Source organism: Amblyraja radiata, chromosome 1 (assembly GCF_010909765.2).
Source record: "Amblyraja radiata isolate CabotCenter1 chromosome 1, sAmbRad1.1.pri, whole genome shotgun sequence".
In the NCBI taxonomy this organism is placed as follows: Eukaryota; Metazoa; Chordata; class Chondrichthyes; order Rajiformes; family Rajidae; genus Amblyraja; species Amblyraja radiata.
In genome coordinates this window covers 91048307-91074617 of record NC_045956.1, presented here as the reverse complement: position 1 = coordinate 91074617, position 26311 = coordinate 91048307, and the positions used below count along the sequence as shown (strand labels likewise).

General features: G+C 41.8%; 1 protein-coding gene across 3 annotated transcripts in view; it reads right to left on the bottom strand.

Moving 5' to 3' along the window:
• The window catches only part of tbc1d19 (TBC1 domain family member 19), a 112143-nt gene that overhangs the window by 14882 nt on the left and 70950 nt on the right, over positions 1-26311 (bottom strand). For all 3 annotated transcript variants that reach the window (XM_033026626.1, XM_033026645.1, XM_033026636.1), the window contains 5 exons: positions 11557-11631; positions 7402-7464; positions 4438-4522; positions 4049-4093; positions 3657-3689 (listed from right to left, as the gene is read on the bottom strand). In XM_033026626.1, coding sequence (XP_032882517.1) covers positions 3657-3689; positions 4049-4093; positions 4438-4522; positions 7402-7464; positions 11557-11631 — 301 coding nt within the window. The remainder of the gene's footprint in view (positions 1-3656; positions 3690-4048; positions 4094-4437; positions 4523-7401; positions 7465-11556; positions 11632-26311) is intronic.

Sequence of the window (26311 nt, the reverse complement as noted above, 5' to 3'; positions counted from 1 at the left end):
GGGTTTGGACACGCTAGAGGCAGAAAACATGTTCCCAATGTTGAGGGAATCCAGAACCAGGGACCATAATTTAAGAATAAGTGGTAAGCCATTTAGAACGGAGATGAGGAAAAACTTTTTCACACACTCACAGTTGTGAGTGTGTGAAATTCTCTGCCTCAGAGGGCGGTGGAGGCTGGTTCTCTGGATGCTTTCAAGAGAGTTGGATAGAGCTCTTAGGGATAACGGAGTTAAGGGATATGGAGAGAAGGCAGGAACGGGGTACTGATTGTGGATGATCAGCCATGATCAGTGAATGGCGGTGCTGGCTCGAAGGGTCAAATGGCCTACTCCTGCACCTATTGTCTATTGTCTAATGGTGCCCTTCATCATTGCAAGTGTGGATCAAAGCAATTGCTTATCAATTTCATTGCCCTCAGTGTAACGAGCAGTCAGATCTTAAAAAGACAGTGGCGACTGATTACTGTGTGAATCTTCAGTCCCCTACAACGGAAATCTGTTATAACGACGTCCGTAACAACCAGGGTAGACTCCAGTCGTTCAACACGAAAAGAGTTTGGTTGAATTAGTGTCCAATTAGGTAAGACATTTTAAATATATTACATTTTAAAAGAATAAGGATAAGTAAGAAGCAATAAGTACAATTTTACAAGTGTCTAAGACTAAATGAGTGACCTCATAGTTTCATCGTTCCAATTTCCAGTAAAATCAGGATTATAAAATACACCTTTACCAAGGTTCAAACAATTTGACCCAATAAGCATTCTTGTGATTAGCACAAACAGGTGACTCACAGCAAAACAATATTTTTTACATTTGCAAGGCTGAAGGCAGAGCAGAGCAAATCATCCAGTAATTTGCCGAGAGTAGTTGTTCCTTTCTGCATATATGAGACACTGTGAACTTGCCCAAATTGTTGTTATTTTATGCATGCATAACAGGCTCCGTGAACTTGCCATTAATTTGCTAATAATTTCTTGATGATTACGATGGCACCACTCTTGATATTTTTAGGTCAATTTCTCTACTGCGGCACAGATTTATGTAGAAAATGCACGTTTATTTCCACAAATACTACCATCTCTACATCTTTAATAACTTTTGCATCAACAAAATCGATCTTGCTCTTGGTAACCTTATTTCCCATTTCTTCAAATCACAGATTCAATCTTTAACTTTACATTCAGCAGCTTAACCAATGATATGGTTTTTAACATACTGAGTGAGCCAAGCTCCAATGCAAAAATGATACATCAATTGTGGTCCATAGCCTTTTGAAATCCATTTTTTTTTAAACAATACTTATCCTTGATCTTTTTAACTATTATCTTGTTTCTCACCCATTTTCCATGTTAACGCCGTCTGTTCTGTGCCTCTATTTCTTCCAGCTGTCTGAATTTCTCAGATTTCCACAACCCCAAACATTTTCTGACACAGGGACCATGTTACATTTTCTATCCTCATTCTCCTTTGTCCCTCCAATGTCATTGACAACACCCTCCACCAATGCCTTCCCTTTGTCTTTGGACAGGACGGGACTAACTCTTGATTTCCACTCTTAACTATTTGTTTGCAATCAATGGCAATAGGCAATGGCTTTTCATTCAGAATCTTCAAGTGTTCAAAGATCTATCGTCAGCACCTCTCTTAATCCTTTGAGTAATTTTCCTTGGGTCATCAATCGTGCTTTTCCAATAAGAAAAGTCTTTACTTCCTTGTCATTTCTTCATTCCTTGTCATTTGTGTCCTCCCAAAATATTACCCCGAGATATAACCTTAAACATACCCAATTTATCTTGAACCAAGCTGCCAAAGACTGCAACTGTTATAGTTAGATCCCACCAGATGTGTTACCTCTCTCCAGTAATCATTTCAAGCTCCACCAAAGTATTCATAATCATGCAGTCTTCTTCAGTCAAGTGCCCATCTCCATTTTAATGACCATCTAACTTCAATGCTAACCCTGATACCTTTAGTCAATTAGCTGCAAAAATCTATGGGAATTCCATTTTCACTGGATTCCAATATTTTGACGTTATTGTCTTCAATCTCCATAAACTCAACTGAGATTCTGCCAACATGTCTTGCTTCTCAATCACCTCTGGCCTTGCATTAACTGATGGTGTTCCCAGCTTCCACAATATTCATCAGCTCCCATCATACATCTCACCCTCAAAGCTCACAATTTCTGATTCTAATCTTTTATCCCCACAGCTTTCCCCTATATTCGCAACCCAGTCACTAAAGTCTCTCATGCTTTGAAATTTCCTCTCCAAATCTATCTGTCTGATTCAATATTATCCTTTACTGCCATTCCTATATCTCCCTCTTCCTAGCTAATTATGGTTTAACCAAATTCTCCCAATGAACAGCCTTGCAACTTTTTCTACACTTATTGTTGAAGAACCAAATCAAGAAACAAATCAGTGGGACTGCAGTCGGAAAATGTAAAATGATCTATTTTTATAAGAGCAGAGGGTTAGGCACTTGTTCCTATGGGACTAAAGGACTGGTCTAATTGTCAACAGACCCATCTAGTTTTATCTTTGCATCATATCAACTTCCAGAACTTGATCAGAGATGCTGCCTTTTTGGTCTTTTATTGCCCTACCTTGAGTTATAAAACCACAGATGTTTATCACACAACAACCTCCTCAACCTATTCTGGTTCATTTTCAGACCAATCTGAGTTATATGGAACTGGGCCTCTCTGTGTAACAGTCCTCCGTTCAATCCCACTTATGCTCCCCCCCCCCCCTTCTCCTCATTTCTAGCATATTGACAGATTTTGCTTGCGGAACTCAAAAATGTAATTACTTTTGTTGCCAATTTACACTCTCCTCTCCCTTCCTCGTGATCTACATCTCATTGTTCATTTCCCTTTCTTTATTTCAGCAGATAGGTTAGCTATAAGTACACATTACAATGCCAAATACATTCACAGCTCTATTGATCACACTATAGTTCACCTGTATTCTATAGAACTCCCTTCCATTTTCCCAGTTTCTCCATCACCACCTGTTCTGATGACAAGAATTTCCACACCAGAGTTTGCAAGTTGTCCTCCATATTTTTTAACCATGGCACTACCCCTACTATAGTATTCTCAACAGTATATATTTCACACACTTCTGGTCTCACCTTCTCTTTTTCCAGCTGTAACAGGAATATGATTCTCCTTGATCTCACCTTCCACCCCACCAGCCTCCACATTCTTTGATTATTCTCTCATTTTCATCACCTTCAATAAGATTCAACAATCAAATATATTTTACAGTCCCTCACAGCATTCCAAAGGGGTTGGCCCTTTGTAACTCCCCAGTTTGTTATTCCATTTTTCCAACTACACCCCTTTTCACAGCATTTTCCTCATATAACCATAGGAGATGCACAAGCTGCCATTTCACAACCTTTAAATATGGAGAGATAATCTTGTCACTCTCCTCATAGCATAGATTGGTGAAATAGGTGACTCCTTAACAAAATTACAAAATGCTGATAAAAATGAAATTTAAATGGCAAAATACGATCATAACATATTTTGGCAAAAAACGGAGTCATGGATATTGCGCACTGTAAGTAATCAATGTGCCAAAAGCCTATCACATACTACATTTACTTTCTATCCAATGTTCAAGTGGAATAACATAACTCACCATACATTGCAAATCCATGGAATGGAACTACTCCTGTGTGGCATAAGAATATTCAGATTATTATTACAAATTATGATTTTTTATTTTATGATTGTCTCTTTAATGGTCAAATTATTTATTAAGCAGAATGGGTATATTGGCAATAATTTGTAATTTTTAAGTTAGATATCCAAGAAATTATATACTTAACATTGTGAAACATAATCAAAATATACCCAAAACCTAAAGCAAGAGGCATTGGCCTCGTGAGGCATTTACTCATCAATGCAAATGATGAATGTCTCAACACTAATACCCACATAAACGTGAGACATCAAGGAAAGACTCCCAAAACCAGCTATCGTAATCAATAGCACATCTGCTCATCAAGGAAGTTCTTCCATCATACTAACCATTTGGTGGGTACACAACAGCATAATCTTCTAATGCAACTTTTCCTATCAAAACAAAAGTTACAAATGCTAGGTGTGAATAGAAAATATAATTAATTTGCAAAAAAACCCAGCTTTAGTTTAGAAACAAATGACATAATCTTAATGAACAAGTCAATGTTAAATCTACCTTTGTCCAAGCCTGTGGCAGAACTTTATTACAATTGAGTCTTAAATGATTCTAATTTTATTGTTACAATACTTTAGTACATAGCTAACAATTAAAGTTTGGAAAGTCAAACTTGTGACGCAATTTTCTTTACTTCCATCATTTACTCAATGAGATAAATGATGATTGAAGTAAGTCCAGCTAAGATTTTCAGTGGAAATCGATGACTTGATTTTCTTACCTTTGATATATGACTTGGGAGGTGAAGCACTGCTGTAGTTGAAATGATCAAGAACGAGTGCATCTCGAGAAAAGCATAGCAGCACCTAGGAATCAATAAGGAAGCTTAAATGTTATTAAAGATTTCATGAATTTGAGGTTAAAAAAAGCTGCTGGAGGAAATCATTCGGACAAGCAACATTTGTGGAAGCAAAGTGATGATCAACTTTTTGGATCGAGATATTGCACATGGACAGAGTGTTGATTGAAGAAAGTCAATATGAAGAGGTGAGAGGGAGAGGTGGTATGTGATAGGTGGCAACAGGTGAGTGGTGAGCAGATAGAGTAAGTGAGGGGGGGGAGGAGGAAGGAGTTTAAAGACAAAAGCTGGTGGACTACAGTAGGCAACAGATAAGCAAAAGCAATAGACGGAGCCAGGTTGTGGGTAGGAGAGTGGACGATGTTAGGGAAAGCCACATATCACCTCACAGCCTATGTCTCTGTTCTCCCTATCCCACCTGGATTTATCTGCCCATCATCCCACACCACACCTGGTTCCAACCAACATCTATCAGCCCATCTCACCCCATTACCCTAGCTATTTTCCTTCTACACTATCAGTCCTGATGCAGGGTCCCAACCCAAAACATTGACCATTCCCTTGCCTCCACAGATGCTGCCTGACTTCTGAATTCTTCAAGTATAGAGCATGGAAGCAGGCCATTCAGCACAACTCGCTCATGCTGACCAAGAAACACCATCTAAGCGAGTCCCATCTGCCCGTGTATTGACCCATGCCCATCTAAACTTAAACCCTTAAACCCTCTAAGCCTTTCATATCCATTTTGCAGTTTGTTTTTGCTTCAGATTCTAGCGTTCGCAGTCTCATGTCTACATTAATTTGAAATTGGTAGCTTACAGTGGGAAAGACTTCAATGCGTGTTTTTCTCACTCACTGAATGCAGTTTTTTTTTTAACTGCAAATTATGGAAAATCACATAATTCACAGAAGCCAAGTTGAGAGTTCCTTTGAACTTTCAAATAACATGACAGCCATCTGTTATGCAGAAACATTCTGCAGACAGACAATCTGCCTTTCAACAGGTGAAGCAAGAGTTGCACAGATTCATTTTGTGCAGCCACACACGGACACGTTACTGATATAATTCTCCCTTAAACGGTATTCTTCATTTACACAATTTTCTCAATTTGGAGCCAAGACAAAGCTGCTCTACTACAACAACATTTACATTTCATTCTCTCAAAATACTCCAGCTATGCATCCTATACCTGCACTTTCAAAAGGAGGTTCCCTCCTTACAAAACTTGCTCTGAGAACTCATTTCAAAAGTTGATGGCCTAGAAATTCTATTATTAAGGAGCAATATTTATTGTGCGTCACACAATTGAATTATCAAAGACCCAATTGCATATATATATATATAATGTACTGTGATGCACACTTCTGGAAAGTTGTTACTTTTTTGCATATCTTTCTATATATCTTTACATCATCGTTTATATCTCTCATTTCTCATTTTTCAGTATTGTTATCAAGGAAAAGAAAGGAGTTCCAATTGTTTGATATTATTTGATATTGTTTAATATTATTCATATGGAGTAGAAAATATAATAGATCTAAAACCTACCTTAATTTTGCAATGTCACTAAAGATAATCCCCCTTTCCCTCTGCCCTCCACCTCTCCCCTCCCGTCCTTCCCCTCTCTCTCTCCCCTTCCCATCCCTCCCCCTCTCACATTCCCCCCTCTTTCACCTTCCTCCCTCCCATGCAGCGTTGGGGGGGGGAGATGCAAGAGCCCGCGGGGGGGGGGGGGGGCGAGATGCGAGGATCCACTGCCGGGGGGGGGGCGAGATGCGAGGGTCCGCTGCGGGGGGGGGGGGGGGCGAGATACGAGGGTCCACTGCGGAGGGGGCGAGAGGTGAGGGTTCGCAGGGGTGGGAGAGAGTCCGCAGGGGCACAGGTCTGCTGCGGGGGGCGAGAGAAAAAAGGCAGGGGGGTGGGGGGAAAGAAAGGCGTGGCCCAGCGGTAGTGGGGGTTACGTGGGTGGAAGATGGCGTGGGCCCGGGGGGGGGGGGGGGTGGGTGTCGTGGGTCCGATGGTGGGAGAGGCGAAGGCCAGGCCAGCGGCGTCTGTTGTCGAGGTTACGGCCGCTGACAGTCGTTCCCACTCCCACCAGGCGACGGGAAAACGGTGGCGTGTGTCCGTTGCGGGGGGGGGGGAAGAAAAGTGTGGGCCCGGCGGTAGTGGGGGGTGGCGTGCGCCCAACGGGATCAGATTCAGTCGTTCCCGATCCCGCCTGGCAACAGGAGAACGGTCTCCCCGGACATATACTTAGAGCATATATAAAGTAAATGTAAAATAAATTAGTTAAATTAGAATATTATTTCTGCAAGATTCCCCATAGCATTTTCCCTAGCTGCAAATTGATACACAAAAACATTAAGTCATTATTAAAACTCGAGGATATTTATAGGCAGTGTACAGACAAGACTATACATGGTTACGCACAACCGACTAAATACAAGTTTCAGGCAATCTACCTAAAGTAATAGTAAATGTTTAGACAATGCTAATGTTCTGGCCCACACTCTATAAACAATACATTTTGTTGTTTTTCATTGGATTAGAGATTTGGTGCAGAGTTTTCTCCCAAGCTAAAGATCTGCTCGATCAAAACAGCTGATTAACACTGGCTGACCTGAGTCCGAATTGCAGTTACAGCAGTCAGAAAAAGCTTTACTCTACCACATTAAATATTAAAAACATAAAAATTAACTTTAAAGAGAAGAGGGTGCAAATATTTCTGAAAACAGTTTTAGTATTTAATAATGCAATAAAAATTATAATATCTCAATGTTTCCCATTAAAATTGCTTCTAATAAAGTTGAAATAATGAAATTTAGTATTCTGCTTTAACATGCATCAGCTGCTCTACACAATATATCAGAAACATTTCAACTAACCTGATACAAATAATCTTCAAATACAAAATAGTAATCATCATTGCTGGCTGTTAGCTTCACATCCTGGCAAAAAGAAGTGAAGTAATAACATTAATTATTTTCTATTTATTATTGCTCCTTACATAATGGCGGTGGAAGCAAAAGTAGGTGAATAAATATCATAATTTAAGATATGTTTCTGCTGATAGAGACAATATTATCCTCCTGCGTGTAGCATCAAACTCTAAAATTGGGTGGAGAAGTGATGAAATATTAAAAACCCTTCCCCATCGTAATATTATGCTTTAACTTCAAATACAGTGGTCTGACACTACTGTTGCTGCTGAATATTTAATTTGTCATCTATTATGTCTTTCTCATACAGATTAATGTAGCAAAGTTAAAATTCTAGCCTTTTCATGATAGAGGTGGAGTGATTGATGGAAAATGTACCAGGGATTTATCAGAAGTATCAATTCATTGGCGGGTAGCAAACGTAACCCCACTTTTTAAGAAGGGAGGGAGAGGGAAAACGGGGAATTACAGACCAGTTAGTCTAACATCGGTAGTGGGGAAACTGCTAGAGTCAGTTATTAAAGATGGGATAGCAGCACATTTGGAAAGTGGTGAAATCATTGGACAAAGTCAGCATGGATTTACGAAAGGTAAATCATGTCTGACGAATCTTATAGAATTTTTCGAGGATGTAACTAGTAGCGTGGATAGGGGAGAACCAGTGGATGTGGTGTATCTGGACTTCCAGAAGGCTTTCGACAAGGTCCCACATAAGAGATTAGTATACAAACTTAAAGCACACGGCATTGGGGGTTCAGTATTGATGTGGATAGAGAACTGGCTGGCAAACAGGAAGCAAAGAGTAGGAGTAAACGGGTCCTTTTCACAATGGCGGGCAGTGACTAGTGGGGTACCGCAAGGCTCAGTGCTGGGACCCCAGCTATTTACAATATATATTAATGATCTGGATGAGGGAATTGAAGGCAATATCTCCAAGTTTGCGGATGACACTAAGCTGGGGGGCAGTGTTAGCTGTGAGGAGGATGCTAGGAGACTGCAAGGTGACTTGGATAGGCTGGGTGAGTGGGCAAATGTTTGGCAGATGCAGTATAATGTGGATAAATGTGAGGTTATCCATTTTGGTGGCAAAAACAGGAAAGCAGACTATTATCTAAATGGTGGCCGATTAGGAAAAGGGGAGATGCAGCGAGACCTGGGTGTCATGGTACACCAGTCATTGAAAGTAGGCATGCAGGTGCAGCAGGCAGTGAAGAAAGCGAATGGTATGTTAGCTTTCATTGCAAAAGGATTTGAGTATAGGAGCAGGGAGGTTCTACTGCAGTTGTACAGGGTCTTGGTGAGACCACACCTGGAGTATTGCGTACAGTTTTGGTCTCCAAATCTGAGGAAGGACATTATTGCCATAGAGGGAGTGCAGAGAAGGTTCACCAGACTGATTCCTGGGATGTCAGGACTGTCTTATGAGGAAAGACTGGATAGACTTCGTTTGTACTCTCTAGAATTTAGGAGATTGAGAGGGGATCTTATAGAAACTTACAAAATTCTTAAGGGATTGGACAGGCTAGATGCAGGAAGATTGTTCCCGATGTTGGGGAGGTCCAGGACAAGGGGTCACAGCTTAAGGATAAGGGGGAAATCCTTTAAAACCGAGATGAGAAAAACTTTTTTCACACAGAGAGTGGTGAATCTCTGGAACTCTCTGCCACAGAGGATAGTTGAGGCCAGTTCATTGGCTATATTTAAGAGGGAGTTAGATGTGGCTAAAGGGATCAGAGGGTATGGAGAGAAGGTAGGTACGGGATACTGAGTTGGATGATCAGCCATGATCATATTGAATGGCGGTGCAGGCTCGAAGGGCCGAATGGTCTACTCCTGCACCTAATTTCTATGTTTCTATTATCATAAGCTCAATAAGGATCAATATTGTGCAGGAACTGTGAATGTTTAAGGGTTTTATTTAATTTAAAAATCAATAGTCAAACGTAAAAAGTTAAGCTATCAAAAATCAAATAGCAACAGGCTTTGAAGAAAATAATGTTCATCACTTTCATTAATCACGGTCAGCACCATAGATATTTGATGAACATAATGATGAAATGAATTCTACTGCTACGATATTCAGTGTCACTATGAACATTTTAGTGGGATCATTGGTGAGAAGAAATATATATTGCAGGAAATATTCATCATCTAGTGCCCATCACCAAAGAAAAATACAGTAGCCAATCTGTACAGAAATATGTTAAAAATGAGGGACATGTTTGATAACTTCTTCAACGGTAGATAGGTAATTGGGAAAATATATTTTCATTTACACCTAGGAAATTCCACCAATTTTCAGAATTTCCAATTTGAATTTTTTTAAATTAGTCTCTATTTTACAAATATACTGCATGGCTCGTTCAACAGAATAGATTTATGAAAAAAAGTTTTTCAGCGCCCCATGAAAATCTGCTAAATACTTTTGTTTTTGAAAAATATTGGAGATACAACTGCATGATGTATTTTACTTTTATAATTGATGATAAATGTATTTCTTTGTTAAATCTACAGTAATATTCAAGTAGGAGATATTCAATAGTGTGGCAAAACAGGTACATTGACAATTAAGGGTTCAAGCATATCACATCATGCCCACTAATGGACTCCTGCCTCTCCTGTAGAAATAATAATAATGAGGAGCTGACTGAATAAGTGCAACTGCATACTCTTTGCCCCAACCTGAATTGGCCACTTTTGATAATGGTACCCGGACGTGGCGTCGAAGGACGAGAAGCCGAAGCAAAGAAGTGGAAGCCAAATAACCAAACGGAAACAAAGCCAAAACGCCAAATAACCGAAAGCTTACAAAGCCAAAATGCCAACCAACTGAAAGGGTGGGACGCCTAAAAGCAAACTAACCGAAAGGGCGGGACGCCTAAACGCCAACTAACCGAAAGGTGGAACGCCTAAAAGCACACAAGCCATAGGTGACTGGGCACTCTGAACCAAGTTGTAAGCGGCCGAATGAGTGCATCCCTCAGGACAGCCCCCACTCTCCCACGGCCACGGCAGCCCTCTGCCTCGTCTCACCCGTGTGGCCGTACTGTGACGGGCTGTGTGTCGGCAGCGCCTGGTGGAGCAGAGGTGTGGGACAGGCTGGTCCCTCCGCCCACCCAGAGTCACTGACCATGATGCACCGCCTTAAAACTCAAAAAAGAGTTACTGATTTAAAAACAAAATGGTACTTTATAAATAGTTATCACATTCAGGAAGCTGGTTAATTAATTGGTGGGATTATTTCCCTGTCCTGCCGTAGCCGTGGGAGAGTGGGGGCTGTCCCGAGGGATGCACTCCTTCGGCCGCTTACAACTTGGTGCTTAGGTTCAGAGTGCCCAGTCACCTATGGCTTGTGTGGAAAAATTACCCCCACCCTCCCGTCTCTATCGGCCAGTGATGTGATGGACGAGGGGGTCTGGACCAATCGCTGACAAGTCCCGCCCCCCGTCAACGTCATCTCCGTTATTTGACTTTTCGACAGAGCGGCCATTCGGTGAGTTGGCATTTCGGCAGAGCGGCCTTTCGGTGAGCTTGCTTTTAGGCATCTGACCCTTTCAGTTAGTTAGCTTTTAGGTGTCCCACCCTTTCGGTTAGTTGGCATTTCGGCTTTGTACGTTTTCGTTTATTTGGCGTTTCGGCTTCGTTTCCGTTCGGTTATTTGGCTTCCACTTCTTTGCTTCGGTTTCTCATCCTTCAACGCCACATCCACACAAGTTTGATAATAACTCTGATGAAATTGTGTAACAAGCTATCTGCATGTGGAATTTCCTTCCGTCTTATGTCTTCTGCATCCCATAATTTGAATGATAAACTGCAGATTTTGTAAGCCCAGATTTCTCTGCTGTCCCGATGTCATAACCAGACGTGTTCCTGTTTCATTTCAGTCATCAAGGTGTTAAAGGTCTTCAGCCATCAGAGGAAGAAAAAAAAAACAAAGAGCACTATTGCACAAATTTACACACAGGCACGTACTCAGACACTGGCACTATATGGATGTTTGTGGCTAGGTTAGAGCTAGTCAAAACGATTAGGCTTTCCTCTCTCACTGTCATCCAGCTGAGCTCACTGATGAAAAAAGAACAAAAAAAAGATGTTTCATACCTTGTAGATGAGGTTGTCAACTAAAAGATCGTGTTGAATTACATTCGATTTCAGTTGTTCATAATACAAAGAATCCTGAGAAAACAGGAAAGGTAAGTTAATTTTTTAACCAATAACAGTAACGCACTTAAGGTTTTACTGCTGTGAGGCTCAGAGCATATCATCATATCATATCTTATCTAATAACCATTAATATTCTGATCTTGGATGTGTGTGCGCGCGTGTGTGTGCGCGCGTGTGTGTGTGTGTGTGTGTGTATTTATTTGTGTGCTGTTCGTCTGTGATTCACATCTCCTCGAAAACACAACACGCTAACGGTGGAATTTTTACATATTCCAATAGAGATTTACACCATGATGTCAAAAATCGCCTTATCTGAAAATGTGATTAATTATTTCTTGAGTTATTTATTTAAATTGTTCACAAATCTGAAATATTTTTTAAAGTTAACGAGCTTACGACGTCACAATGGCTCTGCTCCTCGCGGCCCGCTGCGAACTGTTTTCAATGCGCAGCATGCTGGGCGCTGCAAATTATCTCACCACCCTGACTCGCAGTCATTTGCTCGCCGCCCGCTTACAGTCGACTCGTGCTGGGCCAGCTGTCCGCCCCGCCCACCTGCAGGCCAACCGCCCTCCTCCTCTCCCCCCCTCCCCCTCTGGATTGTAGCCGCTGAGCACACCCGAGGACCGCCGCCCGCTCACAGTCGGTCCCGCCCGCTCAGTTTCCGCGCCGCCCGCTCGCCGAGTTCAAGTCCGCCCTCTCCATCTCTCTCCCCCCATTCCCCTCTCCACCCCCGACCAGCTTTAACTGATGATGCCACAATGGCTCGGCTAGCAGTGATCAGCTTCAATGAAGATTTCATCCTATATTTCACGTTATTCGTGATAAAAGTTTTTAAAATGCCAACTTTCACAAGATTTTTACTGTTAAAATCATTCCTGCTAGCTTCCAACACACTTCAATACAAAGTTGCAAGACAGAAACACTGAAATTTTCACCTCAATGGAATTTTTCAACAGGAGGGGAAGGGCCAATTGATATTGCACTTGGAACTGATGCGGCAGGCAGGGGAAGTGCAATAGGATTTTTTTTTTTTAAAGTCCAATGCTGGGGAGTGCTGGAATCTTACATTCGGGAACTGGTTAAGTTGCGTTGGGGGAACGGCTGAGTGGTGGAATATTACGTTGGGAGACCACACCGTTGGGGGAGCAGACATATTTTGATTCACATTTTTCATTAAAATCATTCCTGCCAGCTTCCAACACACTTCGATAAAATCTTGCGACACAGAAACACTGTGAACTTTTCACCTCACAGGAGGGGGAGGGTGAATTGCTATTGCAACATGTAGGGCGAGTGCAATTGGAATTTTTTTTAAAGCCCACTGCTGAGAGAGGCAGGGGAGTGCTGGATTCTTACGTTCGGGAATGGCTTGAGTTGGAGAACCACACCTCCAGTGGGGGCTATGTGTAGGGAACGGGTGCATTGGGAGAGCAGACCCAACGGGTCTGCACTTGGTCTAGTACTTATTAAAAGTCTGATCTTCTACGTGTATGTATGTGTGTGTATACATAGTGTGTGTGTGTGTATATGTGGTTGTCTTTACATCTTCGCAAAAACACTACGCGGTAACAATTACATTTTTACATATTCTGGTTGACATTTTTCCCCTCAAGGCAGAGATCACCTTCACTGAACATTTTATACTTAATTTCTCGACTTATTACTGATTAAAAGTTTTAAAAAAATCAAAAGACTGAATTAAAAACGGCCAGCTTCAACTGATGACGTCACAATGGCTCGGTTAGCAGTGATCAGCTTCACTGAAGATCTCATCCTATATTTGACAAGTTATTCATGATTAAAGCTTTAAAAATGCCATCTTTCACAAGATTTTTACTGTTAAATTCATTCCTGCCAGCTTCCAACACACTTCGATACAATGTTGCGACACAGGAACACTCCACCTCACAGGAGGGGGAGGGCAAATTGCTATTGCAACATGCAGGGCAAGTGCAATTGGATTTTATTTTAAAGCCCACTGCTGAGGGAGGCAGGGGAGTGCTGGAATCTTACGTTCGGGAATGGCTTGAGTTGGGGGACCATGCCTCCCGTGGGGGCTACAGGTAGGGAACGGGTGCATTGGGGGAGCAGACCCAACGAGTCTGCACTTGGTCTAGTACTTATTAAAACTGTGATCTTGTTTGTGTGTATATGTGTGTCTCTTTACATCTTCGCAAAAACACTACGTGGTAACGATAACATTTTTACATATTCTGATTCACATTTTTCACAATGACGTCACAATGGCTTGGCTAGCAGTGATCAGCTTCACTGAAGATTTCATCGTATATTTGCGATGAAAGCTTTAAAAACGCCAACTTTCACAAGATTTTTACATATTCTGATTCACATTTTTCCCTTCTAGACAGAGATCACCTTCACTGAAATAAAATGTCTCGACTTATTACTGATGAAAGTTTAAAAGAATCAAAAGACTTTGAATTTAAAATGACCAGCTTCAACTGATGACGTCACAGTGGATTGGCTAGCAGTGAACAGCTTCACTGAAGACCAGCTGCAACTGATGACGTCACAATGGCTCGGTTAGCAGTGATCAGGAGGACCACGCCTCCAGTGAGGGCTACGGGTAGGGAACGGGTATGTTGGGGGAGAAGACCCAACGGGTCTGCACTTGGTCTAGTATGTTATAAAAACTAGAGAGACAATGACCTAGAAACCCTATACATAACCCCACAAAATGTGGTGCCATGCTGACAACACCAATTTTGCACACATCTCTGTGAAAATTGTAAACTCAACTTGTAATTCACTAGTAGAATTTTTGTTTGCCTTTGAATCATTGTTCCATCATACAATTACACCAAGTGGTGTCAACAGGATGGGAACATAAAGAATTCACCGAGAATGAAATGTTTACCCTCATTGGTCTGAAAAATGAGTTCCTATTTACAGATATAACAACAACGTTTTACTAAACCCCTATCCACCTTCACAGCCCTGTTTATCCTGAAACCATGCTAGTTAAAAGGGACAGCACACAAACAGTGCTGTGATATGTGATCTCTAGCTCCAGGATTTATGACAATCTTGAGCAAAGTATTTTGTTTTATACAACCAGCCGAAGCATAGAAACCAAAAAGTGATAGATCGATATAATCACATAATTCACAATTTTCACTGTTATCTTCCATAATTCGTGGATTTTTAATGTCAAATTCCTACCACTACATACATTGGATGGTAATACTTTAAAAGTGTATTTTACAGATTCAATCTCATTAAATTTTAGGGAAACAGTAAATCACAATCTCAGAAATTCTTGTGTCCTTAAAGTAACAGAAGCCAATGATATGATGGTATAGTCCAGATTGAAATTAAATTTAATTTGCTTGCATGGCTCTCAATAAAACAAATGGATTAAAGTACAAAATCATCAGATATTTGGAAGATATGATTATTTGTAAACAGAACGCATATATCTTTCCTTTGGTATTACATGATAGAGATTTTAATATACAGAAATATGTTCCTGTTTCTCATAGTTGTTTCACACATCCATACGTGTCTAAACAGTTAATTTTTGTGTTCGTGCTTGTCTTTCTATCAATTGCAGGATGTGGGAAACTGAAAATTCCAATTTTTCTTTCTTATTCTTGATAGTCCTTGAAATAAGCAGTTTGCTTGGCTATTTGAGGAGACAGTTAAAAGAGTCAACCACACTTCTGTAGGTCAGAAATCACAATGGCTTTTCATGTAATTAAAGCTGAATTAAGTGGTTGCTGTGGGATTTAAACATGCATCTGTGAATCATTAGGGCAGGCTTCTGGGATATTTGTCCACGAAGCTAACCATTAAACTATAAATATATCTTACACATTCCCAGGACCATTGTTACATTGGCAATTGCCAACCACATTTTCTCATAAATTTGTTGTAACAAAAACAGTGTTTTATTGATAGTTAAAACGATCAATTATTAATCCCTATAACTGCACAGGGTCTTTTCTATTTCTTAACATAAAGCAAGTGAGAAAAAAAAATTTAGGCAAAAAACAGTTTTGTACTTTTGTAATTCCAGGCAAAAACCAGGTTTAAGAACTAAGACAATATATACGAGCCAGTGGTGCAGCGGTAAAGTTGCAGCCTCACTGTGCCAGAAACCTGGGTTCAATCATAATTGTGGGTACTGTCCGGGCAGAGTTTGTACGTTCTCCCTATGACGGCATGGGTTTTCTCCGGGTGCGCCGGTTTCCTCCCACATTTCAAATACGTGCAGGTTTGTAGGTGAATTGGCTACTGTAAAATTGCCCCTAGTGTACAGGATGCGAAAGTGGAATAACATAGAACTAGTGTACAAGTGATCGGTGGGCCAAAGGGCTAGTTTCCACGCTGTATCTCTAAACTCTATACCTTATTAAACTAGCCTGACTTGAAAATAAATGAGAGGATGAAAAAGATGCTGCTCAGATATTTTAATTGACATAAGAACAGAGTTAGAATTGATAATTGTACTGATAATCTTAACAGTGATATAACAGACCTCCCCTCTTTGAAGGGAGCCTATAGGAAACACTGCCTCATAGAAGACAGTTAATATCAAAGACCCATTCCATCCTGGTCACACTCTTAAGGGCCTGTCCCACTTGGGCGACCTAATCCACGAGTTCTGGCAAGTTTGCCCTCGACTCATACTCGCAGCATGGTTGACACAAGGTCGTAGGAGGTCTTCGTAATTCTCCTTCTCGAGAGTGGGCTCCGCATACTCGAGGCCTCAGCTAGGTCGCAGCGTTTTTTCAATATGTTAAAAAATGCCCATGAGTAAAAAAAGGCCGCCATGGAAAAAAATCGATACTTTTTTTACTCGTAGGTTTAGTCGTAGTAGGTCGGCATGATAGTCGTAGGCAATCAAGGGTAGTCGAAGGTAGTCGTAGATAGTCTTTATCATGGTCGAAGGAAGGGAGGTCGAAGGGAGGTCAAAGGAGGTCATCTTCACTCTCCACTATTCAATGTCCAATTTTCCTGAAGTTAGTTGTAGCTGGTCGTAGCTAGTCGAAGCTGGTCTTCAACATAGTCGAAGGAGGTCTTCTACATAGTCGAAGGAGGTCTTCTACATAGTCGAAGGAGGTCTTCAACATGTCATTTTTTCAAACTCGCCAATTCGGTCGCCTAAGTGGGACAGCCCCTTTTTCTCACTGCTTCTGTTGGCTAGATAATTAGAGGGCTGGTAACTACTACTTCTAGGTTCAAGAACAGATTTTACCCTGTCATTCAAGATTCAAGATAGATTTAATTGTCACATGTGCCAGATGGCACAGTGAAATGAATTCCCATACAGCCATACAATAAAAAAATAAACAGGACACAACACACTATAGAATTTAACACAAAACATCCCCACACAGCAGAATCAAAGTTCCCCACTGTGTGGGAAGGCACCAAAGTCAGTCTCTTCCTCCACTGTTCCCCGTGGTCAGGGCCTCCCCAAGCCATCCGCAGTTGCAGCTACGGGCGGCCCGATGTCCAGGACCGCTCGCCGGGGTGTTGTAAGTCCGACGTCGGGGCTGCAGGACGTCCTCAGCGGCGTGGACACCAGAGTCGGCCCCCTCCTACCGGAGTCGGCGGCTCCCAAAGTCCGCAGGCCGTGCCGGGTGGAGACTGCTGCTGGAGACCCTCTGCAAGGCGCCCCAGGACTCCACGATGTTGTTCAGCGCCGCCCGCGTTGGAAGCTCTCCGCACCAGAGCTCCACGATGTTGGAGCAACGGCTCAATGCTCCGGAGCTCCAAACGGCGACCCAGGTAGGCGTCGCCCGCTCCGCGGTGACACCAGCGCTGCGCCGCCGCTGTAGCAGCCCTGGTCCGGTACTCGGTCCCCGGCAGGAAAGGCCGCTCCGATCCAGCTGGTAGGCCGCGAGGTGGGGGGCAAGGACGCGACTCGGAGAAATAGTCACGTCCCCGCCAGGAAGAGACTGGGAAACGGTTTACCCCCTTACCCTGCCCCCCTCCCCCACATAGAAAAGTAAAAGTTTCCCCCTAAAACAGACTTTGGACTAACTGAAAATAAACAAAAAGATAGAAATGACAGACAGGCTGTAGGTAGAGGCTGCTGCCAGTGCAGCGCCCCCTAGAGAGTCATCAGGTTATTGAACCACCCTGCACAACTTTGCATTGCACTGTTATAGACTGGTTTATCTGGGTATAACTAATAAATTATTGGGTTTTTTGTTCTATTGTTGCATTAATATTCCTGTAAAGCTGCATCAAGAAAAAAATCATTGTTCTGGTCCCAGTGCATATGACAAGTAAACACTCTTTACTTGTATGTATTCAATTATATGAAGAATATTTGATTGTTGTTTTCCATAACAATTGAAATCTTTTGACACAACAGTATTCAAGAAATCTGAGCTAAAAAAAAAAAAAATATTCAGAGACCAATTTACAATCATACTTGACCTGTGGTGATCATCATTTTATTATCTTGATATCAAAACAATGTGCATGTTTGCTGGCTTTTAAAAAGCTAAGTCTGCATATATAACATTTTTGTTTGTCCAATTCATGCTCTGTACACAAATATATTCTCAAATATTGATTCTGTCTTCATCCAGTGTTTTGTTTAAACATTAATTCATGTGAAAATAATAAATCTATCAGCTACTGAAATGGTTTTCAAGTTGCCTATAGCGTGACATCCCATGAGGCATTCAGAGAGAAGTTAACGCTCTAAGAAGAAAAGTGCCCACTAAATTAGAACAAGATCTTTTCAAGTTAGCAATGTTACTGCCTTAAGGGCCTGTCCCACTTTCACGACCTAATTCACAACCTCTGCCGAGTTTGCCCTTGACTCATACTCGCAGCATGGTCATCACGAGGTCGTAGGAGGTCGTAGGTAGGTAGGTAGGTAGGTAGGTCGTGATGCTAGTCGTAGGTACGCGTAGCATCAAGTAGGTCGGGGCGTTTTTCTAGCCTGATGAAAAATGTCCACGAGTAAAAATGGTCGTGAATTAGGTCGTGAAAGTGGAACAGGCCTTTAAGATATATCACGTCTTATCTCATCCACAGTGAGAGAGGGGGAGTAGCACAGAAATATTAGAAATTATGTTCAAAAGCTTGCTGACCTCTTGTCAAATTTAAAACTTTGCAAATGTATGACCATACCTGTTAACACTTTCCTGAAAGTCCAACATTTGGTCACTTTCATTCACGGCAGGTTACTGATACTGGAGAGACACAGGACACTGCAGATGCTGGAACCTCGAGCAAAACACAAAGTGCTGGAGGAACTCCGTAAGTCAGACATCATCGAAGAAGAAAATGTGCAGGTGACCCATTTGTCCCACCATCTCTAACCCCAAACTTACAGTCATCTAACCCGCCTTAGCATACTCATCTTGCCTCATTGAGTTCCCTATTTCCTTCCCCATGTCCCATTTTACCACAACCCTCCCTCATGCTTTACCTTTCATGACTTCTCTCTTTATCTGACATCCTTCTGTTTCCTTTTCATCTCCTACTCCATTCTGAAGAAGGGTTCTGACTCAAAACATCACCTGTCAATTTTCTTCCTCGATGCTGCCTACCTGGTGAGTTCCTCCAGCACTTTGTGTTTTGCTCAATTCACTGATAGTTCTACTCTGAAGAAGGGTCTCGCCTCAAAACGTTACCTATTCCTTTGCTCCATAGATGCTGCCTCACCCACTGAGTTTCTCCAGCATTTTTATCTATCTTCGATTTTTCCAGCATCTGCAGTTCCTTCCTAAACGATAGTTCTAATCAAATCACTTTCCCCATCAAAATTAAACATAAATTCCTGAAAAGTTTAATTTACCAGCTCATGAATAATAAGCAAGTTTAATTGAATCATCTCTGATTTAAATGCATTATTGTCCATTAAAAAAACCCATTTCATCTTGTTGTATTTTTGGAAATAAAACGATGAAAATTAAATAGAAGGATACTGCAACCTACAAACAGTTAATTAATTTCTAGCAATGTTATCAAAATTCTAACATATTTTAATTATTGGCCTAAGATATCTTATATTGGGTGAAACGAATATTGCAAAATTCACAAGTTTAAAATCAATTACTGGAACTGCTTGTATTGTGGCATCCTTTGCAAGTTTGCTTCTTGATGCATTTGGAGAGGAATGTAACTTCCTTATAACCATATTACAGACTGGTGAAGAACAAAGCTGATTGTAAAGCATCTCATTTTGAAGATAAAAATAAATTTGTTTACGCTTGATTTATGATTGATTTTCTTTCAAAGATGACAAAGAGTTTAAAACCTAACATATTCCAAAATATTACTATGAATAAATTAAACTTATTTATATATAGGTAATAGTGCTGTAACCCTTGTTGATTGTGATATATATTAACTTAGATGTGAATGTAGGAGGTGTGATTAATGTTAGCAGATGACATGGAAGTTGGTAATGTTGTGGATAGTGTGGAAAATTGCCTAAAATTACGACAGATGTAGATCAGATGTAATGTTGGGCAGAATTATATTTACAGATGCAATTTAATCCTGACAACTGAGAGGTGATGCATTTTGGGAAGTCATGGGACATAGATGTTACATGGTAAAATATCAAGGAAATCTTTTAGAACATAGAGACCTTGGGTTCAAATCCATAATTCCTGTAACACTGGTAGACCTGGTGGTGAAGGCAGCATAGGGCTCCAGGAAAAAGAAACCCAGCCTATCCTAGTCAGTCCCCATCAACATCAAGCACCCATTTACATTAATCCCATTTTGTTCTCCCTATATTCCCTTTGCTCCTCTCAGATTCTACCATTCGCCTACATATTAGAGGTAAGTTAAACCGTCTCACGGTGCGAGCCCACCCACGAGTGATCCCGAGTTAAAAACAAATCAAACTCATGGTAATCACGTAGAATTAACGTAGCGGGAACGTCGGAACACGTGGACGTACCTTAGCGACTCGTAACGCTAACGGCAGGTACTCGGGAAACCTGTTACCTCGTGAAAATGTTTCAACATGTTGAAAGATTTCCACGAGTCAAATTTACTCTTGAAGGAAAAATATGAAACTTTTAAACTCGTTGTAATACTGTAGTAGCCCGTGAGTATACCGTAGTGACTCGTGAGTAACTCGTGGGTTTGGCCTGAGTGCCAGAAGTGAAATGTTGAAGATTAGTCAGATCTTAATGGAAAATGAATGAATGGATGGATGGATATAGGGGTCTGAAATTAACTTGGGTCAAACGCGGGCGAATGGGACCAGCTTGGATGGCTATCTATATTGGCACGGACGAGATGGGCCAAAGGACCTGTTAGCGTCCTGCATGACTATGATTCCACGGCTATTTCCACCACGTTTCCCACGTCGTTTTCAGCCGGGAGCTTACTATCTGGAGAAGATCCTAGCGAAGGCACCGATTCCAGCGGCACCTGTACGATCATACTCCAATACCAGGATTAATGTACGTCCACCATATTTTGATCTGGTTCTCACGGAGATCCCAACAGCAGCAGATTCCCCCACTAATTCCCCAGTGCCACAGCAGGAACCCCTGCAGGAGCCTTCACTTTAACAGCCTGACCAAGGGCTCTTTCCCCATCTGTTGCTAGATGGCTAACAGATGGGAATCTTTGCTTATATAACACTACACTGCGAGGTTCATTGACAGAATCAAAACACAAGTTTAAGCTGCATGAGCCTGTTCCGTGCGGCCACAAAGTAATCAAGTAAACATGTTCACGAAGCTCACAAAGAGATATCCAGCGTGTAACATGCTTGACATTTCTAATATAATAATAAGATACACGGAGAAGCTGATCATCGGGGCAGTTCTGTCCATGGTCATGGGAGGCTTTTTATAGTGGGGAAAAAAAAACTGCATGACATCATTTTTATCCATGTGATGATTTTTCCACACGTCGGTAGTCGTTGTTGGCTTAAGAGTAACTCGGGAGAGGAACTTGGTAACTCGGGAGTGGAACTTGGTACATCTTGCAGAAATGAGAAGTAAACGGCAAACTGAGATACACATGGGAACTCATTGAAATTCGTGAACATAAACTTGGAATCTCGTAGAAAACCACGAGTTTGATTTTTTCTTTCACTCGGGATCACTCGTGGGAGGACTCACGCCATGAGACAGGGCTATTACAGTCATCAATTAACCCGTCACCTGCACATCTTGCAAGGAGAGGGGAAACAAAGCAGCTGGAGAAACCCCACGGAGTACAAATAGAGAACACTGGAGGTCAACATTGAACCTGGTTCTCTGGCACTGTGAGGCTGTGGCTCGAATAGGTGCACCACTGTACCGCCCCATGTCGCCCCATTCATTAGGATGGAGAGTGACATTGTTAATTCAGAAACAAGGGTTCTGAACTTAAAGAAAGGTAACTTTGAGGGTATGAGACGTGAATTGGCCAAGATAGACTGGCAATTGATTCTTAAAGGGTTGACTGTGGATATGCAATGGAAGGCATTTAAAGACTGCATGGATGAACTACAACAATTGTTCATCCCAGTTTGGCAAAATAATAAATCAGGGAAGGTAGTGCATCTGTGGATAACAAGGGAAATCAGGGATAGTATCAAAACAAAAGACGAAGCATACAAATTAGCCAGAAAAAGCAGCCTACCAGAGGACTGGGAGAAATCCAGTCCAGCAGAGGAGGACAAAGGGCTTAATTAGGAAAGGGAAAACAGATTATGAAAGAAAACAGGCAGGGAACATAAAAACTGACTGCAAAGGTTTTTATAGATATGTGAAGAGAAAAAGATTAGTTAAAACAAATGTAGGTCCCTTGCAGTCAAAAATGGATGAATTGATCATGGAGAACAAGGACATGGCAGACCAATTGAATAACTGCTTTGGTTCATTCTTCACTAAGGAAGACATAAATAATCTACCGGAAATAGCAGGGGACCGGGGGTCAAATGAGATGGAGGAACTGAGTGAAATCCAGGTTAGCCGGGAAGTGGTGTTAGGTAAATTGAATGGATTAAAGGCCGATAAATCCCCAGGGCCAGATAGGCTGCATCCCAGAGTACTTAAGGAAGTAGCCCCAGAAATAGTGGATGCATTAGTGATAATTTTTCAAAACTCTTTAGATCCTGGGTTAGTTTCTGAGGATTGGAGGGTAGCTAATGTAACCCCACTTTTTATAAAGGGAGGGAGAGAAAACGGGAAATTACAGACCAGTTAGTCTAACATCGGTAGTGGGGGAAATGCTAGAGTCAGTTATTAAAGATGGGATAGCAGCACATTTGGAAAGTGTTGCACAAAGTCAGCATGGATTTAATGACAGGTAAATCATGTCTGACAAATCTTATAGAATTTTTTGAGGGTGTAACTAGTAGAGTGGATAAGGGAGAACCAGTGGATGTGTTATATCAGGACTTTCAGAAGGCTTTCGACAAGGTCCCACATAAGAGATTAGTATGCAAACTTAAAGCACACGGTATTGGGGGTTCAGCATTGATGTGGATAGAGAACTGGCTGGCAGGCAGGAAGCAAAGAGTAGGAGTAAACGGGTCCTTTTCAGAATGGCAGGCAGTGTCTAGTGGGGTACCGCAAGGCTCAGTGCTGGGACCCCAGCTATTTACAATATATATTAATGATCTGGATGAGGGAATTGAATGCAACATCTCCAAGTTTGCGGATGACACGAAGCTGGGCGGCAGTGTTAGCTGTGAGGAGGATGCTAGGAGGCTGCAAGGTGACTTGGATAGGTTGGGTTAGTGGGCAATTGCATGGCAGATGCAGTATAATGTGGATCAATGTGAGGTTATCCACTTTGGTGGCAAAAACAGGAAAGTAGACTTATATCTGAATGGTGGCAGATTAGGAAAAGGAGAGATGCAGCGAGATCTGGGTGTCATGGTACACCAGTCATTGAAAGTAAGCATGCAGGTGCAGCAGACAGTGAAGAAAGCAAATGGTATGTTAGCATTCATAGCAAAAGGATTTGAGTATAGGAGCAGGGAGGTTCTACTGCAGTTGTACAGGGTCTTGGTGAGACCACACCTGGAGTATTGCGTACAGTTTTGGTCTCCTAATCTGAGGAAAGACATTCTTGCCATAGAGGGAGTGCAGAGAAGGTTCACCAGACTGATTCCTGGGATGTCAGGACATTCATATGAAGAAAGACTGGATAGACTCGGCTTGTACTCGCTAGAATTTAAAAGATTAAGGGGGGATCTTATAGAAACGTACAAAATTCTTAAGGGGTTGGACAGGTTAGATGCAGGAAGATTGTTCCCGATGTTGGGGAAGTATAGAACAAGGGGTCACAGTTTAAGGATAAGGGGGAAGTCTTTTAGGACCGAGATGAGAAAAACATTTTTCACAGAGAGTGGTGAATATGTGGAATTCTCTGTCACAGAAGGTAGTTGAGGCCAGTTCATTGGCTATATTTAAGAGGGAGTTAGATGTGGCCCTTGTGACTAAAGGGATCAGGGGGTATGGAGAGAAGGCAGGTACAGGATACTGTTGGATGATCAGCCATGATTATATTGAATGGCGGTGCAGGCTCGAAGGGCCGAATGGCCTACTCCTGCACCTATTTTCTGTTTCTATGTTTCTATCTGAATGGTGGCCGATTAGGAAAAGGGGAGATGCAACGAGACCTGGGTGTCATGGTACACCAGTCATTGAAAGTAAGCATGCAGGTGCAGCAGGCAGTGAAGAAAGCAAATGGTATGTTAGCATTCATAGCAAAAGGATTTGAGTATAGGAGCAGGGAGGTTCTACTGCAGTTGTACAGGGCCTAGGTGAGACCACAACTGGAGTATTGTGTACAGTTTTGGTCTCCTAATCTGAGGAAAGACATTCTTGCCATAGAGGGAGTACAGAGAAGGTTCACCAGATTGATTCCTGGGATGGCAGGACTTTCATATGAAGAAAGACTGGATAGTCGGCTTGTACTCGATGGAATTTAGAAGATTGAGGGGGGATCTTATAGAAACTTACAAAATTCTTAAGGGGTTGGACAGGCTAGATGCAGGAAGATTGTTCCCGATGTTGGGGAAGTCCAGAACAAGGAGTCACAGTTTAAGGATAAGGGAAGGCAGGTACAGGGTACTAAGTTGGATGATCAGCCAAGATCATACTGAATGGTGGTGCAGGCTCGAAGGGCCGAATGTCCTACTCCTGCACCTATTTTCTATGTTTCTATGTTTCTATGTCATTTATTAACAGATTAATATTTAAAAATCGGTATGCTTTAAAAGGAGTACGCGGTTGAGCTTTATCTAAATATTGTTGTTGTTCCATTCTTTGAATTGTATCCGGAATGAAATTGAACCTGCCAATGAAAGCATGTTAAAAAATATGAGGCTAAATGTGAAGACCCTTCACAGATTCCCTTTTGATCTCTATTTTTCTTTCAATTTGAACCCATTTCCCCATAACTTTCACCTTTAGCAACTTTTAAATATGACATTGGCTAAGTTACATTGTTCCCAGTTCCAAATTCTTTGAATAGATTGATCACATTGCTTACCAATTCTCAGACATCCTGAAGAGGGCACTCACGTTATGTTTATGGACAAAGACAAGTTCAACTAAGTATTCTCACAGTAGATTCCGGCCCAGCGTAATAGTAAAAAACAAATCGGTGGAGGAACTCTCATTCAGACAGCTTCTATGGAGAGAATGGACAGACAACATCTCGGATCACGATATTCTTCAGATTGATGAAGTACCATGAAGGATCTTCTTCAGATTGATTGATGAAATTCTTCAGATTGATGAACTACGGCTTTACTTCCTAAGATCACTCATGAAAGTCAACTTGCCACAACAGCTGCTAGTGTCATTCTACCGTTGCTCCATAGAGTGTCCTGACACATGGTATCCTGGTGTGATATGGCAACAGTTCTGCGGCTGACAAGAAGGCTCTGCAGAGAGTCATCAACACAGCCCAGAAGATCGTCAACACACATCTGCCTGTCCTGGAAGAGATCTATAGCTCTCGTTGCCTGCGGAAGGCATCACGCATCCTAACGGACTCATCTCATCCCGCACATCACTTGTTTGCCATTCTGCCCTCAGGAAAGCGTTACAGGTCCATCAAATCACACATCACAAGATTAACAAACAGTTTCTACCCCAAGGCCATCACCACTCTGAACTGAATACACACCACCCCATAGCCAATATTTCGTACTGCTATTACACTATACTGTGAAATATTGCGCATTCTGACTTGACAACGTTTTTCTTGCCGTTTTTGCTGTTTTCATTGTCATTATTTATTTATCTTATATATTGGAGCACCGCTCGGGCAGTGCGCCTGGAATTTTGTTGTAAGTATTTACAATGACAATAAAGTGTATTATTATTATTATTGGGAAGATATTGGTAGAAAGACAGGAGGGGAAGAGTCGAGGCAAGAGCTGACAAGTGATAGATGGATCCAGGTAAAAAGCAGCTGATTGGTGGATGAGTCAGGTGTGAAGAAAGAAGGGTCGAGATGGTAACTATGGCTGGAAGTGATTAGCAGAGAAAACAAGAGATACGAATGGCAGAATCTAATAAGAAAGGGGGAATGAAATGTAGTCAGAGGGAAGGATGGCGTGAAGATGGAACAAGGGGGATGAGGAGAGGAAGAAAATTGGGGACCCCGGAGTAGGGATGGGTGGGTGATGAACCGATAGGGAAAGAGAGGAAAGAAACTGGGTAGCAGGGAGTGGAAAGAGAGGTGTGTGGAGGGGGGGGGGGGGGGGTGAACAGTG